The 12,572-nt window shown below is 35.7% G+C and overlaps 1 protein-coding gene across 4 annotated transcripts in view; it reads left to right on the top strand.

Moving 5' to 3' along the window:
• Positions 1 to 12,572, top strand: part of STXBP5 (syntaxin binding protein 5) — a 193,501-nt gene that overhangs the window by 87,670 nt on the left and 93,259 nt on the right. For all 4 annotated transcript variants that reach the window (XR_646362.4, XM_003898071.5, XM_021937745.2 and 1 more), the window contains exon 9: positions 5,850 to 5,928. Coding sequence is in view for 3 of the 4 variants with exons in the window: in XM_003898071.5 (XP_003898120.1) it covers positions 5,850 to 5,928 (79 nt within the window). In the remaining variant the exon portion in view is untranslated. The remainder of the gene's footprint in view (positions 1 to 5,849; positions 5,929 to 12,572) is intronic.

Below are 12,572 nucleotides of genomic sequence, written 5' to 3'. Positions count from 1 at the left end.
TTTTAACTGACTAGTCACGGTAGTTCATAGGTAGTTAAAAGAACAAGCACATATTTTTGTTCCTCCAGTGGCATAGCATTTAAGAAGTAAAATGACACCTAGTGGTGAAATCCTTCAAATGTCTTTTCATTTGTATGTGCTTAAAATCATGGGTAGTGGCTTATTATTTGATTTGATTTAGAAAATGCTTAGCCTAGAATCATAGATGAATAAATAAACCTATCTAGACCATAAGCAGTAATCAGAGACATTATTTAAAATATCTTCTATGCATATCAAAGATTTGTTTTTTTCCAAGCAAAAATAATACAGGATGATCACTCTAAACACTGCAACATTTTTCATTTGCAAAGAAAATGAAACAACTCTATTAGCATCCTCTCAGAGGGACCGAAATAGAAGTTAACTTATAAAGGAATAATAATCAGACTGACTTAGACTTGTAAGTCTGAATGTTAGAACACAATAGAGCAGTATCAAAGGACTATTGAACAGGAAGCAAGTTAGGAGTTTTGTACCTAGCCAGGTTTTTTGCAAGATTATAGAAGCTCAGACTTGGAAGGATTTAGCAAATACCATCTAATGTCCTTTAGAATTTGTTCCAACCTCCGAAAGATTGATGTTGAATATTGAAATAAGTTAAAGGAGTTTATTTCTAAATAATTGTTTCACTTCATAAAACAAAATCATGTTTGAACCTACATATAAAATTTGTGTCTATAATCCTAAATTCTGTCAGCCTGACTCTCCCGCTAGAACTCTGCATGGTAGAAAGAGGATATAAACCAGCTGACCTTCTTCAGAGCAAACATTTAAATTTTTTACTGAAAGGTCATATACATCTCTATATAGTTTGGAATAGAGGTTGAAGTTCTTAATTTATTCCTTGTATGACACAAGGGACTACTTTTCAGATTTAAGCCTCCTTTTTTCAATACCTTGTATTTTCCTTGCAATTCTCTCTCCCACCTCAGCAGTCCTTTCCTTTCTCCTGGCAGTTCTTTCCAGTTCCTTGGTTACTTCTGTCACTTCTTGGTTCTTATAAATTGGGCTGCTAGAGATTCAAGATTCCATGTACAATCATTTCTTCATAAGGAGGGGAAAGCGATGATTCTCTAGGATCTTAAATTAAGACAGGATTAAATGTTCCATTACCAGTCAGTATACAGGTATATATTTATAAAAATTTAATATGGGTGATATTTGGTACTAGTGAGGAGAGAATGATGGTTCAATAAAATGGCCTGGCAAGTAAATATTTATGTCAAAACCCATCTGATTATACACTTTAAATATGTGTACTTTTGTTTAGCAGTTATAGCTCATTAGAGCTATAAAACTAGCCTAGCACTCAGATGATTGATAGCTTATTAATTATTAAGAGGAAAATGTCTTCCCTGTATCAAAATACACATCAGAAAATAATTAATGTAATAGATGAATCTATTCAAAACTATAAGAAAAAGCAGATTTATGTGATTTTGGTGTGGGGAAGAACTTTCCAAGCATAAAACCAAAGAGGGGAGTGACCAAAAACACTAATAGTTTTTTTTTTTCATACACATACCTCATTACATACAATCCTATCCTACCAGTTCCTTCTCCCTCAGCCTTTTCCCATGTTAGCAGCCCATTCTCCTTTCTTATCCCACGAGGTAAGCTGTGTCAAAAATCTTACAGATGTTCTTCTAAAATATAGATATTTCTGAAATTTTGAATATTAACACATATACACACAAATAAACATGAGATTATTTTTCTGATCATTGTTTTACAAAAAGTAGGATTATGTTAGTCTTTCTGCATCTTTAAAATTTTTTTAAATTTTTGCGAGTACATAATAGGTATATATGTATTTGTGAGGTACATGAGATATTTTGATACAGGCATACAATGTGAAATAAGTACATCATAGAGAATGGGGTATTAATCCCCTCAAACATTTATCCTTCGAGTTACAGTAGGGTGAGTATAGTTCAATAATAATTGTACATTTTAAAATAACTTTTAAAGAGCAGAACTGGATTGTTTTTAACCCTTTTTTGCATCTGAATCACTGTACTTTAGGAAGATTCCTCCAAATGTTCTGGCATTTCTTTTATGTTAATGGCTGTGTAAGAGCCAGTTGTTTCTATCACAACTTATTCAGCTATTTCAAATTAGTGGGCATTCCCTTTGTTTTTATTTCTTAAACATTGCAAACTATGCTGCAGCTACCATCTTTGTACATATGCCATAGAAATTGGTCCTTTTGTTTATATGGAATAAATGCTTCGGAGTACAGTTTCTACCCCTAAATATTGACGTTTTATTATTTCTAATAAATGTTCTCAAACCATTTTTCAAAAAAACTATATCCTTCAGATTTCTACCGGCCATGTATGAGTATCCGTTTCCCAATGTACTTGCCAGTAATAGGTGTTATGACTCATTTTACTTTTTTTTTTTAACTTCCTGTTTGCTCAGGATCTCAAAGTCGGCCAGAAATGAGTGACTGGGTCCTTCTCCGTTCCTCACTCTTTCCTGGGCAGGCAGCATTTTAGACCCCCAGGAATGTGTCTAGTTTTCTGAGCTTTTCTTTTAAATTTCTGCCTGAGTTCCATTTGCTTCAACTGAAACTACAGCCTTAGATAGCTGTAATACTTCCAACAGATTGCTGTTATTCTGGAATGCCCTGGAGGGGCATTTGTCTCCCATATTTGAGGTGTCAAGTGAGATAGCCACAGCACTTTGGGAATAGTGTTTTCCAGAGAGCTGCAAGTTCATACAAAATGTCGATTGTGCCGTAGCAAAAATGTTTTTAACAGAGCTCCAAGAAAACTTCAGTCCTCTCTGTTGGCTAATACTACTGCATTTTCATGGCTAGCCTACCACTGAGCTGGGTAGCCAGGGGATAGAAATAGACCTTCCTTAAATATCACAGTTCCCTGTCCCCGGACCCCTCATGTTACTGAAGTTCAGTAGTTTCTATTGGGTAGATGATTTTTCATCTTGTTAGCGGCTTGGTCATTCTCCAGAGTTCTGAAATGGTTAACTTTAGTTGTTTTACTAGTAGTTTCATTTTTGTGGGAGAGCAAGTTCACCGAGGTCCTCCTGTTATTGGTGGCATATATCTGAGTTGCCAGTAGTGTATCAGTATGGGTCTGCAGTAACCTTCATTCTTGCCTCTTCAGAAGAAAGAATTCAACTGAGGGGCAAAACAGAAAAAGAGACCAAGGCAAGTTTCAGAGCAGGAGTGGAAGTTTATTAGAAAGGCTTTAGAACAGGGAAGGAAACACTTGAAAGAGACCCAGGTGGGCAACTTGGAGAACGAGTGCAGTGTTTAACTCTGACCCTAGGACTTCATAGGCGTGCCCCTTCCCACGATTCTTCCCTTAGGGTGGGCTGCCCGTATGTGTGGTGCCCTTCTTACCCTTGGGAGGTGGACACGTGCAGTGTGTTTAGGAATTCGTACACTTGTCCATCTGAGGCTTTTCTCCGTTTTCCAGTGGAGTGCCCCCCACCCCCGAAGGTCATACTCCACCATGTTGTTACTTACCGCCCATGCCTGGGAAGTTGCCTCTCCCTGGCACTAGCATTCAGTTAACACTTCAGTGCAGCAGGTGTGGACCATCAGGAAATGGGTTCTCCCTGGCACCAGCTGCCCATTTATCGCTTTTAGTGAGGCAGTGTGATAACTGTCAAACCACTGTCGAACCATCACCCAACATTTCTAGAGCCCTCTCCTGCCCTGCTCATGCCTGTCTCCCTACCTGTAATATTCACTGTATCATCTTGGAAGTCGATCTTTTTGGTAGTTTCCTTAGCCGTTCATAGGCAGTTAGTCTACCAGGTGTACTTTAAGATCATTTTGTCCAAATTCAAGAAAAGCTGTTGAAACTCTAATTACATTAAATTTATAAATTAATTTTGGAAGAATAGATATTTTAGGATTTCATATTTTCTTAAATTGCAACTTATTGAGGCTGATAGACTTGATTATTTAGATGTGTACTTCTGTACAATTTTTTTTAATTTGTAAGAATTCACTAGGGAAAATATTTGCAACATACATGATTGACAGAATGTTAATAAGCCTGGAATATAAAATTTATTTTCTAATACAAGGAAGATGACATAGAAGCATTGATAAAGGACAGCAAACTATTTTTTAAAAGAAGTATATATGACCAGTTAGGGATCCAAACAAATCAGATTAAAATAAGTTACCCTTTTTATTTAACAATCAGCAAAAAGAAAAAAAATTGCTACGGGAAGGTATGGCAAAATACATGTCTTACGCTGCTGATAGAACTGTAAATTGGCACAACCTCTCTGGAATACAACTTTACCGAGATATACTATATGCCAAACAATGTTTGTCACCGGGATACCACAACGGAAAACAAATACACTAAAAAAGTTCACTTTCCTGGCCGCGTGCAGTGACTCATGCCTGTAATCCCAGCACTTCAGGAGACGGAGGCAGGCAGATCCCTTGAGCCCAGAGTTGGAGACTAGCCTGGGTAACATGGTAAAACCCCATCTGTCATCTCTACAAAAAATTTAAAACAATGTATCCAGACATGGTGGTATGCACCTGTGGTCCAATTACTTGAGAAGCTGTGATGGGAGGCTCACTTAAGCCCAGGATGTTGAGGCTGTGGTGAGCCATGATCATGCCACCGTACTCCAACCTGGGCTGCAGGAGTGAGACCCTGTCTCAAAAAAAGAAAAAAAAATTTACTTGCCTAGAATTTACATACATGCCAGTTAGGCAAACAGTAAACAAAGAAGTTAAATATAAAGAATACTAGAATGTGACAGGTGCTATGGAGAAAAAATAAAGCTGTGAAAGAGGTAAGAGGTGTTGCGTTAGGGGTGAGTGTCAGGAATTCCTCAGACCATTCCCAAGTTAGCTGATTTGTCAGAAGAAATGTAATAATGTGGACAGAAATTCTGATGCACTCTAACATTTAGAGTATTTTTTGTATGCCAGTTTATAACCACTGGTTATTACAACTGGCCCACTCACTTTTTAATCTCCACTTCTATTTCAATTGAACTCATTTGAGTAAAGGTACCAGGCTAAAATATATATGTAAGAATGTTGTTATCTTTTCCTTCATTCTTGTTAGCCTTTGTTGAGATCTAACAGATACACTGTATTCCAACAAAAGATTAAATGAACTCCAAGACAGTGGTTAATCTCTGAAATATGGGAAATAAATGCTGTATTTTCTTTCTTTTTCTTTTTTTTTTTTTTTTTAGTTTTCTATAGTTTCTGCAGTGAATATGTAGAAATAGATAACTGAAATCAACATTTTAAAAAATATTTAGAATTCTTTGACAAAATGAGTCTCTAACACATTTTATAGAGGTTGGTGTATTTTAGCAGTCTTTTGGGTATTACAGTGGATGTATTTACTTGAGAATAAATATAAATGATTTTATTAGCATAGGGCTTAATATTGCAGCCTGTCACACTGGGGTGAAAATGTGATGTAGATTTGTTTTTCTCAAATCTTGCTATTTTAAAATGAATTCATTTAACAAGTTGAAATTTTATTTTGCTTATCTGCAATTAAGAACATTGGAAAAACTATCGATTTCTCCTGCTAGAATTTTGTTACATAAATGTTCTTACTAAGTTATTAATTATATTTGCTTTTTAGCACCAAATTTCAAAGAGTAACTTTGCTTGATCATTTAAAAAATATCTTATCGTGTATTAAATGCCTCTTTCAAAATCACTTTAAAGTGTTTCATGGTGGATTTCATTATATTTCACTTTCATTTTGTAAACTGTCAATGTAAGAATGTAGAGTAAATTAGAATTTTAGAATTTAATGCAGGAAAATATATTTTAGGAAAACAGTTAAAGGATGGGAAGAAGCCAGAACCATGCAAACCTATCCTCAAGGTGGAATTCAAAACGACTAGATCTGGGTAAGATTTTACTTCATTGCCAATGTTCATTGTATATAATTCCTCAAATAGCATGGAAGGCTATTTTATCATTAATTTTGAAGGCCTATTTTAGCATGGTCTCCACCATTCTTAAATATTATGCTTTTTTTTATTTAACAAAAGAAGTAAAGTTGGTAAATTTAGGATAAAATACTTTTTGTGCTCTTGTCTTTAGTAGTTTTACACATTATCTTGGAAAGTTTGAATTATTTTTCCTGTTAAACTTCGTACCTTCTCTAGATCAGTCTTCAGTAGCAATAGTGTTTATTCACTAGTGATCATTGTGGAATAATCAGTGAAGAAAAAAGATTTAAGATTGAACTCTTTTTACTATATATGATATGAAAGTTACATGTATTCTTCAGAAATTAAATCTCATATAAGAGTATCTGCCAATTATGAAAATAATTACTGTTTAATATTGAGAGTTTGTTGGTTGTATTTGAAGATATTGATTGTCACTATATGAATTAGGTATGAAAATTAGATTGCTTAAACATTGATATATTTTACATATATTTTTGTCAAATGTTAGATTAAAAAACATAATAAAGAAAAAAAACATAAAATGTCTGTGAAAATTCCACATCTCTTTAACTTCCAAAAGAAAGCCTTTTATTTATGTTCTAGCTCCCCAGGAAAAGTATGTGGTTTTATTTACTATGGCTTTTATTTGCTACAGCTATGTTGGACAGTGAATATATATAGTATAGTGCAGAGGTTCTCAAATTGTGGTCCCTTGGCCAACAGCGTTAGCTGAGAACCTGTTTGAAATGCAAATTCTCAGATTCCACCGTATACCTACTGAATCAGAAACTCTGGGGTCGGGACCCAGCAATCTGTGTTTTAACTAGACCTACAGGAAATTCTGATGCACTCTAACATTTAGAAACACTGGTGTATTTTTTGTGTGCCAGTTTATAACCACTGATTATTACAACTGGCCCACTCACTTTTTAATCTCCCCTTCTATTTCAATTAAACTCAGTCGAGTAAAGGTACCAGGCTAAAATATATATATAAGAATGTTGTTGTCTTTTCCTTCATTCTTGTTAGCCTTTGTTGAGATCTAACAGACACACTATATTCCAACAATAGATTAAATAAACTCTAAGAGGTGTAGCATCTCTTTGACTGTTGCATCCTTCATTATGTGACCTGTAGCAGTTATCTGACTTCTTTGTGGTTCATTTTCCTCACTTATGACGTAGATGGATAAAATATCAGACATTAGTTGTGATTAATTGAGATGATAATGTATATAAAACATTTCTAGCAGTTCCTGGTATATAATAAACTCTATAAATGATTGAGAAACCATTTTTTTAGGAAATCCCCTGCCACCAATTGATTTTTATTTGTTACATTTGTCCTACGGCAAAGGAATTAAAATAGGAAAAGCATGGTAGCAAAGAAAGAAAAACAGGAAGAAAACCAGAAAAAAAAATCTATAATTATAATACAAAATGAAATGAATTGGCTAAATATTTAAATGAATAGTGACTAGGTTCTATTCTTATCTAGGTATTTTAACAAGTATTGACTGGCAACAAAGGCAACAGTTCAGGGAAGATTTTTTCCTCTGTGTTTCACCTGTTCCAGTATTTACTCCTAAAAAATGTTAATATTTATGAGTTCAGGTTTCTTCAAGATGGCAGTAATACTTTTTCTTTCATAGAATTAGAAATGAAAATTTAAAGTGTTCTGCTCTTTTGAAAACATTTGTAAATACAGTCATCCACTGCCTAACAGTGTCATGATCAATGGTAGACAGTATATACAATGACGGTCCCAATAAATTGTAATACTGTATTTCACTGTACCTTTTCTGTGTTTATATACACAAATACCATTGTGTTACAGTTGCCTACAATAATTAGTGCAGTAATATGCTATATAGGTTTGTAACCTAGGAGTAATAGGCTATACAGTATAGCCTAGATATGTAGTATATCATCGAGATTTGTATAAATTACACTCTATGATGTTCATACAATGACAAAATTGTCCAATGATGTATTCCTCAGAAGGTATCCTTTGTCATTGAATGACATTGTTATACTGTTAAGTGGATCAATAGGATCACCATTTTGTTACAGTGTTCTTCTCTACTTTCTCAATTTCTTTTGTCACCTAAGATGGGAAATTCAGTAACTTAAACATATTTTTCTTTTCTCTCAGTCCCTGGCCTCTTTCCTTGAAATAGCTTTCCACGTTACAATATGCAAACGAAATTGAGAACTGTGCTACCCATTCCCACCTAGAGCAGAATCAGCCTCTATTCATTAAGCTGGGCAGCGCTCATCTTTTTTCTGTTCCTATCAGGTATCATAAGCAGATGCCAACAGAATGTATTGTACAGTTCCTGTTGGCAAGTTACCAAATTGTATAAAAAGCCATCCTTTTATTCTCAGGGTCTTCTACGTTTTCTTCTCTTTACCAAGAAATAATTTGAGGTGGATTCCCTATCATCCTTTGTGGCTCAGCAAAACTATGCAACCTTAAAGATACTCTAGCCTCATTGGCCAGATTACGTCCTCTAATAATATACTCTCAAAGCATGTAGTACTTTTTCTTTCTACACCCTATACATGTCATTAGTAATGAAATTATTTATTGAATGTATGTCACCCCTATTAAACATTCAGCTCAATGAAAGCATGGTGGTGCTGAATGTGAAGAAGAAGATAGGCAGGTATATTGAAAAGATAGTAATAAAGAGCTAACTGTTAAAAATGCTTAGTTTAATTCTGAGGCAAAGGCGAATTCTGACAAAAAAAATGAAATTGAGGTTACATAGCTTTTATTTTCTGATGAAATAAAGCAAATAAAACTTAGATCTGGAGAAACCAGATGTTCTCTTGCCTAGGAAAATAAAGTATTGTAATAGACATGGAACCAGTTCTTTCTTAATAAGAAGTCGGAAGTTAAATGTTAAGTCAATTCCATTGAAGTTGTTTCTTTGAGAAACTAATGTGAATCAGGTATGAAGTCTCGTGGTGAATGGCAGTCAGCACAGTGTTGTGTGAACTCTGGTGTCGGACTACCTGGGTCTGAATCCCACCTCAAGTGTCTGCTCATTGTGTAATCTAAGGCAAACCAAATAAGCCTTCTCTGCTTGTTGCTTTATCTGTAAAATGGGAATAATAATAATATTATCTACCTCATTGAGTTGTTACAAAAACTAGATAAATATATAAAGCACTTGTAACATGCTCTTTATACCAGTTGTCTCACATGCATCACTAGTATATGTCTCACACACATCACTAGTATATGTCTCACACATACTGGTTGTTTCAGATGTTTGATTACCTCTGACAAACACCTAAAATGCAGTTGTTCACTTATCGTGCTTCCACAAAGCAAGTGTACAAGTGGCAGGGATAACCAAATTTTATAACTGAAGAATCTAGTATTCCTTCCTAAATTGAGAATCGTATTTATCTGAGAGAGAAAGGCTGTGATTTAAAAAAAATTTTAGTCCTTTTTGATGTAAAAAAAAATTTTTAGATATCAAATATGATGGTTCATTAGTGGGTTGTGAAAATAATTTTGCCAGTTGTGACCATCATTTTCTAAATTATAAACTAGAATAGGAAATAGCGCTGCATATTTTAAAGGTAAGTATTGATTCATGAAACTTTTATTCAGTAGCATATATTTGTCTGTATACTGGATCATGAAGTAAAATGCACTTCTTCCTATGGGTCATGATTAAAATATTTGAAAGTCCCTGATTTAGTAGAAATAATTGACGATTTGGATTATTAGACTTGGGTCCAAATCCCAGTTCTGCCACTTACTAACTGTATTATCTTTGGTAACTTACCTAACCTCACTGACCTTTTTTCCTTACCTTAGTAAAACAGAGACAGTAATTCCCACTTTATGAAATTATTCATGAAGGACTAAATGAAATAATATGTATCTGTCACATTATAAGTATTTGATAAACTCTAGTTTCTTTTCATTTCTACTTTTACACTTTTCTTTTCACTAGTAGACTATATAAGAAGGTGTCAGTGGGGCCAGATTTTCAACAAGAAACAACTTTGGATGGGTTCAAACAGGTACTCAGATTAACTCTAGAGTTTTGAGCTACAGAGCATTAGAAGAGTTAGTTTTCTTCAGAAATGATCACCATTCAAATAATTACCAGCTTTGGGAAAAGCATCTCTTTATTATGGAACCTAAAAGCGAATATTGGATCCTTGAGCAAGACAGCTGACTAGAGGTGCCTGGTGTTCATCACCATCCTCCCGACACACACACACACACAAAAGGACCAAAAAGAACAGACTAGAGCCTCTGAAGGAAAGTGATGGAGTACAGAAAGGGAGTGGCCAGTTCCCCGTGGAGTATGGCAACCCAGGATGACAGCATAGGGGGGAGCAAAACACCCTGACCCTGCTGCCCTGTCTCCTACTTTGAGCCAGGAGGCACTTCCCCTTGTGGAGAAAACATAAGCCATAGGCCCACAACAGTCCCCATTACCACTGCAGGCACATGCAGTCCTTCTCTGATAGAATTCTACAGTACTCATAGGCCCGGAGCCCAGTTTGTAGAGCTTCAAGTAACTTCCATGAAGTTGCACTGCTCCAGAGAATGAACAATGTGTGTATCCTCACCACCCCATAACCCAAGCTGCTATATAGTATGGTGCCATCTTGAAATTGGAGTCAGTGCTTGAGTGCTCTGCTCAGGGACCAGTAACCACTTCGTTTGTCCACTCTTGAGACTCCACTGTCATTCCACCGTGCTCACATGGGTGACTACAATGCCATGATCCCAGTTGCTCAGAGCCTGTGGCCAGGAACAGTTGTGGCTCTGGTGCCCACACCCATGCAGCATACTGCCCCCCAAAAAACAGATGATCCTGTACAATGAGGGAGACAGCCCTGGGCTGGCTACAGTACTACATGTCCTTGCTCCTTACAGGAAAAACAGCCCAGCAGACCCTCACCTGGCAGATCAGCACCTGAACCAGTTGAACTGGCATGAACCTGTGCCTTCAGTAGGAAAAAAAAGCTCAGCAAACCTGCCTGTAGTAGGTTCACCCCCCAAGTCAACCTGAAAATCAGCCAATCAATCCCAAACCTGGCTAAGCTGTACCACTCTTGCCACAGACGTCTATAGCCTAAGTCACTGAGGCACTCACAGACATTGCTGAGATGGTTTATAGCTGAAGAAATTGCATGGAGACTACATGGTGCCTCCACCCAGAACCAAAGCCAACACACCCTACCCAACTAACATAAGACCCATATACAGGAATAAATCTTTCCCTAAAGAGCTACTCCATAAAACTGGAATAGGTGACTGTTCAACCAAATGTGCAGATTCAGTGTAGGAACACAAATATGAAAAAGCAAGGATGCATGACATCCCCAGAGGAACACAATAATTCTCCAGTAACAGAATCCAAAGAAGAGGAAATTCACCATATGCCCATAAAGACATTCAAAATAATGGTTTCTTAAAAACAAAACTCAGCAAGATACAAGAGAATACAGATAAACAATTCAACAAAATGAGAAAAAAATAGGAAATGCAACATAGTTAGCATTTTTGAAAAGTGCAAACAGAAATCTTGGAACTGAAGAACTTAAATGAAAAATACAATTGAGAGTTTCAGCAACAGACTACATCAAGCAAAAGAAAGACTTTCTGAATTTGAAGATAGGTCTTTTGAAATAATCCAGCCATAGGGTGGAAAAAAAATAAGAATAAAAAGAATGAAGCAAACCCATGGAACTGAAGAGTTGCATTTAAATATACAAATATTCACATAATATTTATAGAGGGAGAGAAGAGATGGAGGAAAGGCACAGAAAACATATTTAATGAAATAGTAGCTGAAAATTGCTCAAGTTGGGAGAGATATGTATATTCAGATCCAGGAAGCTTAGGAGTTTCAAGTAGATTAAATTCAAAAGGTCCTCTCCAAGACACATTATAATCAAACTGTCAAAAGTCAAAGAGAATTCTAAAAGCAGAAAGAGAAAAGTGTCTTGTCACATGTAAGGGTATCTTTATTAGATTATCAACCGATTTCTCAGCAGAAACCTTGCAGGTCAGTAGAGAATGGATGATATATTCAAAATGCTGAAAGAGTAAAAAAAAAAAACCTGTCGGCTGAGAATACTATACCCAGCAAAACTATCCTTCAGAAATGAACGTGAAATAAACTTTTCCCCAGACAAGCAAAAGCTGAGATAATTCATCACCACTAGATTGACCTAACAAGAAATGATTATGCTGAGTCCTATGACAAGAAGTGAAAGGCAGGTAATTACTGTCATGAAAACATGAGAAGTTATAAAACTCACAGGTAGAGATAAATGTGTAAGCAAACTTGTAATACTCCAATACTATGATGATGCTATGTAAATCTTTCATACCTCACCTATTAAGGTTAAAAGTCAAAACAGTCAGTAATAACTACAGCCACAAGTAGTTGTTAAGGAGCATGCAATAAATAAGGATATATATATATAAACAAAAATGTTATTTTTGTTGAGAGAAGGGTTGAGAAATGTTGAGAGAAGGGTAAAAGTCTAGAATATTATTATGCAGCTAAAATTAAGTTGTTATAATTTAGCAGCATAAAATACTCTGTT

This window comes from Papio anubis, chromosome 6 (genome assembly GCF_008728515.1).
Source record: "Papio anubis isolate 15944 chromosome 6, Panubis1.0, whole genome shotgun sequence".
Taxonomy (NCBI): Eukaryota; Metazoa; Chordata; class Mammalia; order Primates; family Cercopithecidae; genus Papio; species Papio anubis.
Note: the sequence above shows the minus strand (reverse complement) of the source record. Positions and strands in the feature narration are given on the sequence as shown.